Source organism: Xiphophorus hellerii, chromosome 19 (assembly GCF_003331165.1).
Source record: "Xiphophorus hellerii strain 12219 chromosome 19, Xiphophorus_hellerii-4.1, whole genome shotgun sequence".
Classification (NCBI taxonomy): domain Eukaryota; kingdom Metazoa; phylum Chordata; class Actinopteri; order Cyprinodontiformes; family Poeciliidae; genus Xiphophorus; species Xiphophorus hellerii.
This window is the reverse complement of record NC_045690.1, coordinates 4,058,966-4,065,930: the sequence shown is the minus strand read 5'-3', so window position 1 is coordinate 4,065,930 and position 6,965 is coordinate 4,058,966. Positions and strand designations below refer to the sequence as shown.

At 32.7% G+C, this 6,965-nt stretch overlaps 1 protein-coding gene across 1 annotated transcript; it reads left to right on the top strand.

Moving 5' to 3' along the window:
• The first annotated feature begins 1,066 nt into the window (after nucleotides 1–1,066).
• LOC116708492 (uncharacterized) lies at nucleotides 1,067–5,473 on the top strand. The gene is made up of 9 exons (XM_032546353.1): nucleotides 1,067–1,330; nucleotides 1,669–1,803; nucleotides 1,935–2,069; nucleotides 2,906–2,974; nucleotides 3,102–3,196; nucleotides 3,525–3,651; nucleotides 4,050–4,167; nucleotides 4,828–4,904; nucleotides 5,081–5,473. Exons 1-9 carry the CDS (start codon nucleotides 1,100–1,102, stop codon nucleotides 5,201–5,203), a joined length of 1,110 nt encoding a protein of 369 aa, XP_032402244.1. The 5' UTR covers nucleotides 1,067–1,099; the 3' UTR covers nucleotides 5,204–5,473.
• The last annotated feature ends 1,492 nt before the right edge of the window (nucleotides 5,474–6,965 follow it).

Genomic DNA, 6,965 nt, shown 5'->3' with positions numbered 1-6,965 from the left:
GGCACAGACATTTGTTTTCCATTTTAAATCATTTTCCATTTTTTAGGAATTTTTTTCTTCAAAATTGAGGGTTTTTCTTCAATAGCTTCCAGGTCATGTGACCTATTGACTCAAAATCACTTTGGAATAATTCTAATAGTCTCTTTAGATGAGGCACAGTCATTTGTTTTCCATTTTTAGCCATTTTCCATTTTTTAGGAATTTTTTTCTTCAAAATTGAGAGTTTTTCTTCAATAGATTCCAGGTCATTTGACCTATTGACTCAAAATCACTTTGAAATAATTATACTAGTCTCTTTAGATGAGGCACAGTCATTTGTTTTCCATTTTAAATCATTTTCAATTTTTAAAGAATTTATTTCATCAAAATTGAGATTGTGCATGAACATAAAGTTGAAATGAAAAAGTTCACAGTATTGCACCTGTGCTCTGCCCATATTATGAAGGCTGTTACACAAGCTTTTGGGACAAAGACCCGTGATCGAGGCTTAAAAGAGTATGCAAGCTATTGTTTCGCATCCCTTTTAAACTGCAATAACCTCCAAATTGCCATGGAGGTGTTTTACAACATGTGTGTACTATTTGATGCAAAACATTACAACCCCTTAGTACAAACAAGTCAAGCATACCTCAACAGCTGTATCTCCAAAAACAAGTCAGAGAAAGATGAAGATGGCCATCATACAGCAGAAGCACAGCACAGCAAAAGTGACAAAAGCAACAGCATTATTGCTAACTCACCATTTACAAAGACTTTCCAAGTTTTACGGGACCAAGCTCAGGTTGACATTCTGTCCGAGGAATCAGAGATCACAGAAAATCATTACTGCTGTCCTGGTATAGTTGATGTGCTTGTGAAGAACTACATGGGAATCATCCCACTGTGGAGCGGAATGTTACTTGGCGACTTAACACGGTACAAAACACCCACATCTGCTGCAACAAATAAAACAAGCAAATCAAGAGAAACAAACTGCCATGAGGAGTTGTGGTTTGGCTTGGTAAAAAAGAACATCTTGGCCAAATAAAAGTACCTCAGACCTGCAGACTTCATCACAAAATTGTATACATCTTTACAAGGTTGGTATGTTGAACATGTTATGCAGCATGGTCTGCCAGACAAACTTCTGGACCAAACTGTCAGAGTTTTGAATAAACCGGCAGATGATCCCAAAGAAAAATGGAACAAGAGGGAAAGTTCTGCTGGTCAGACAAAGACCAAATCCAAGTATTTCAATCCCCCGAAGATATTACCCAATCCCAGAACTTCCAAAGGCCCAAAAAAACAAATCACCAAAGCTGAAGATGATAACAATAATAAAGAATCACAGGTAAGGTTTCACCTACCTTTGAGGCTCTGTTGCAGTTCCACATAAAGAATTAGTTTGTTAAAACAATGAATTTATCTGATAAATTTTTTTTGTAATTTTCATTTCTTAAATTTCATTAGAAGTAAACAAGTAATAATAGCTTGCATTTCACAATTTCATAATGTGGTTAACATGGGATAACATAACTGACATATATGTATTACAGTCTGGTATAGATTTTGTCTTTATTATGGCCGGCTGTTAGCATAAAGTATTATTTAAATTTTGTAAAATATACATTTTTGTTGTATTTCTTTCAAATGTTTTGATTTGTTTTTTTTTTTATATCTGATTTGCAGTTAACCTTGCTTTGGAAAAAGAGTGATACAGAAGTTGTAGTAGCAGTTGTTCCGTCACAAATTAAAGGTCGGAGCATTGTGATTCATCATTCTGACTTGTGCACTCTTCGACCACATCAATGGTTGACAGGGGAGGTATGTGTTTGTTTCAGTCATTTGTAAAACATCTTCAATCTCAAGATTAATACAAACCAATTTTTAGATTTGTGTGAGAAGACTTTTGGATGCATGTTTAATATGTGGAAACGCTGATATTCCTTGTGCAGATCATTGAAAGCCTTCTGCATGTGGCTGCCCATGCATTGGGAGTCATGGACACCTTCTACATCCTGAATCACTACTCAGCTGGTGTGATTTTGTTCGGGGACAGAACTGAGCTTCCTAGACAAAGTTTACCAAAGGTAATGGATATCTTTGTTGCTATATTATGTCATTATAAGATGAATGAACAGAACTTTCACAGTTACACATCAGTTACACAGAGCTACAAAATTGACAACAAAATTACTTCGAAGATGAAATCATATGTAATGTGTTTATGGCAAATATGTGTGCTTGTTGATAAAAAGAAGAACAAGATGTATTTTTTTAAAAGGTTTGAATTAAAAGCTGAGTTGTTTTTAAAAGAGTGTTCTGAAAGAATTGCCATGTTTTACTGACTACTTGGCTGTTTTAAACATTGAAACACTTGACAAAATTAATGTAATTGTTCACTTCCGTGCGAGTTCCAAATATAAGTGTCACAGAGGGTTATCCAGGCAAATAAGGAGCTGAACATGGCAGTAAGGATGGACAACTTCTTTAGACAACATTACATAATTAATTCCACATGTAAAAAAACTTCTGTACTGGACACTACATATAAGATTTCAGAGTAATGTAAATGTCAATCATTTAATAAAGTAGAAGTAAGAATCTTGATCTAGTTGCACCCACATTAATCTTGGCTAAGTAATTTCATTTGATATCTTGTATGTGTCCTACTAACTAACATCAACATCACTGCAAGCTTTACCCCATCCCACAGCAGCCTGTACAGGGCAATGTTTAGCACCTTAACTCTTGTAAAACAGTGTATTGATTATTTTATCATTTTTAAAACACCTTCTCATTGAAAAGCAAAATTGTCAGTAAAAGTAAATACTGACATGTGGGAAAAGATTAATTGCGAGACATGTGCTTAAAGTTTGTCTTTATGTTAACATTTAATTTTTGAACATTTTTAATGCCATTTCAGGTAAACTTTGACAACTATGAAGCAGTTCTGTCATTTGTCCTTGTGAACAACAATCACTGGAAGTTGCTGGTTTGTGATTTTTTGTCTATAATCAATATTTTTTCATTTTATGGTTTGGATAGAGCATGACATATTCACATTAGTTTTAATGAAATTTTTCTTTGTTATGCCCCTTTACTTTGTTGATCTGTTTTAGTACATCAATGCAGAAGCCAGAACTGTATTCCTAATAGATCCTGCACAAGTATCATCTGAGCTTGTGGACTCCCAAAAGGCAGCTAAAAGAATACAGTAAATAAAGCTCTAATAAATTTTTAAAATGTATTAAAAATTAATAAATTTGCAAAGTGACCACATAGAGATTGAGTTAAAAATCTGAATGTATGTGACATTCAGATTTCTGAATATATTATTGAAATATATTATCCATAACATTTTTTCAAAATATATTATGTAAAAAATATTTCTATTAATTTAAATGTTTATGTAAATATTAATTTCAATAAACTTAACATTGTTGTTGTTAACAGAAACTGATAAGAGGAAAGCGTGAGTTGTCTTATGAGTGGAATTACAGAATACAATTGCTCTTACACAAATCATTTTGTTTGTTATCCAGAGAATACTTCAAAATGAGAAGGACATGCCATGGAAAAACAGACTGGGTTGGGATCCAATGGAAAGGGGGGACAATGCGCCACCCTATTCAACAAGACGGAAGCAGCTGTGGAGTTATTGTAGTCAAAGTAAATTAATGAGTTCATGTTTTTTGTTATACAAGTGTGGATACTGTGTAATTATTATAGAGAAAAGTTGTCTATCATCAAATACAGTCTCTCTGGTTAGTTAAAATGGGCTTTCGGAATTGTGGAAAGAGTGTGTATTCACTTGGAGGAATACAGACTCCCCCAACAGTAGCCCATAACTGGGGTCAGTGCAACATGCCACACAGTATTTGTAATTACAGTTCTTTCATCATCTTCTAAATGTTGAAACATTTAGATGTTTCACTACAGGTATCTGTACTAACAAACATACCTGTTTTAGTATATGTGGGTACACTATATATGTCCACATGAAGGTTTTAAGTCTGATGCATTATAATGCCATAAAAAAAGTCTTTAAAAACTTTTTTTTTCTTTAGATGGCAAAAGCACTGATGGAAGCCTTCCCTCTGATGCCAGATGTAGATTTTGACACAACAAAAAAGGCAATGAAAAGTGAAAGAAGAACTCTCGCTCTTCAAATCCTTGATGCATCAGGTATACCATGTGCATTTCGACTTACAATACATAAACATACACACATATATATTGCAGAATCTCCCCAGCTCTTACATTACTGAACCAGTCTTGACTGGTGAATTTAAGGTTTTTTATTTTATTTGATTAAGATCAACCACCATCATCAAAGTCACCACAATAACCTCAATAAATGTGAAAACTAAAACATATACAAACATTGTAATACAAAACATGAACTTAACCAATAAAGATAACAAAACTAAACAGACCTCGCTGCTTTCGCTGGGGAACACTAAGTTTTGATTTCTTTGTGACAAGCACATCTTGACAGTTCAATTAATTCACTGTTTCAATGACTCTTTCAACTTATATAGAGTCTGCCCTCATTAGCTCCTGCAGCCCGTGAGGTCAATAAAAAAAAAAAAAATTACAAAATGCAAATTCCATTTCACAAAATATAAACCACCAACAGTGCCAATCCAAACAGACAAAGATATCTAAACGATATGCAACATTGATAATTTAGAAAATTTACTTTAGTTTACAAATGTATTTTATATAATCTCCAAGTATTAATAATTTTAAATTAATTTTCTGAAATAATTAGCTATTTTGTTATATATATCGATCTATCAATCTATCTTGTTTGAATATGCTGTATATTCTTCTTGATTACAGTATTTGATGACCACTGTTGGTGTGCGATGTGCGCTGCATACAAAGCCCCGGGGTCTGGCCCTGGAATGACAGACTGGGTGAGAAATCAAGAGTTGTCAATGTAAAATTCAGAATTAGACACAGGAAATGACTCTTGGGAGCCATGAAATGTTTTATATAATAAATGACAAGCAATTAAACACCAAACTGTGTGACAGGAGATGAGTAAGTTCAATACTGCTAAACATGTATATTTTCTTGTATTTGTGAACAGATCCAGTGTGACAACTGTGACCGATGGTACCATGCCCTGTGCATAAATATGAAGAGCACAGAATTTCAAAAGAAAAAAACAGGCAGTTGGAAATGTGTATTGTGTAGTGAATCTGAAAACTAGAAACTGTGTTCATTGTTGTTCGAAATACGTTTTGAAAATATCTGTGGAAAATGAAAATGTAATATGTTTGTGTGGCATTGATGCTATGTGTGATGTATAAAGTGTACTGGAATCATTTCAAATTGATAAGTAATTTTATGACGTTATCTGAAAGCTATTGAGCAACAATCTTAAACTTTAAGGAAAAGATTCCTAAAAATTATAAAATAAAAACATAAAACATAAATAAATGTCTGTGCCTCATCTATAGGGACTAGTATAATTATTCCAAAGTGATTTTGAATCAATAGGTCACATGACCTGGAAGCTATTGAAGAAAAACCCTCAATTTTGAAGAAAAAAATTCCTAAAAAATGGAAAATGATTTAAAATGGAAAACAAATGTCTGTGCCTCAATTAAAGGGACTATTAGAATTATTTCAAAGTGATTTTGAGTCAATAGGTCACATGACCTGGAAGCTATTGAAGAAAAACCCTCAATTTTGATGAAAAAAATTAATTAAAAATTGAAAATGATTTAAAATGGAAAACAAATGACTGTGCCTCATCTAAAGAGACTAGTATAATTATTTCAAAGTGATTTTGAGTCAATAGGTCACATGACCTGGAATCTATTGAAGAAAAACTCTCAATTTTGAAGAAAATAATTCCTAAAAAATGGAAAATGGCTAAAAATGGAAAATAAATGACTGTGCCTCATCTATACAGACTGGTAGAACAATTTCAAAGTGATTTTGACTCAATAGGTCACATGACCTTGAAGCTATTGAAGAAAAACCCTCAATTTTGAAGAAAAAAATTCCTAAAAAATGGAAAATGGCTAAAAATGGAAAACAAATGACTGTGCCTCAATTAAAGGGACTATTAGAATTATTTCAAAGTGATTTTGAGTCAATAGGTCACATGACCTGGAAGCTATTGAAGAAAAACTCTCAATTTTGAAGAAAAAAATTCCTAAAAAATGGAAAATGGCTAAAAATGGAAAACAAATGACTGTGCCTCATCTATACAGACTGTTAGAACAATTTCAAAGTGATTTTGACTCAATAGGTCAAATGACCTGGAAGCTATTGAAGAAAAACCCTCAATTTTGAAGAAAAAAATTCCTAAAAAATGGAAAATGATTTAAAATGGAAAACAAATGACTGTGCCTCAATTAAAGGGACTATTAGAATTATTTCAAAGTGATTTTGAGTCAATAGGTCACATGACCTGGAAGCTATTGAATAAAAACCCTCAATTTTGATGAAAAAAATTAATTAAAAATTGAAAATGATTTAAAATGGAAAACAAATGACTGTGCCTCATCTAAAGAGACTATTAGAATTATTTCAAAGTGATTTTGAGTCAATAGGTCAAATGACCTGGAAGCTATTGAATAAAAACCCTCAATTTTGAAGAAAAAAAATTCCTAAAAAATGGAAAATGATTTAAAATGGAAAACAAATGTCTGTGCCTCAATTAAAGGGACTATTAGAATTATTTCAAAGTGATTTTGAGTCAATAGGTCACATGACCTGGAAGCTATTGAAGAAAAACACTCAATTTTGATGAAAAAAATTAATTAAAAATTGAAAATGATTTAAAATGGAAAACAAATGACTGTGCCTCATCTAAAGAGACTAGTATAATTATTCCAAAGTGATTTTGAGTCAATAGGTCACATGACCTGGAAGCTATTGAAGAAAACATTATATTTCTTTGACAGGAATGTTAGGTTCAGTAATTTGTTGATAGTCCCTAAGTGAACCTTCGGGCGCTG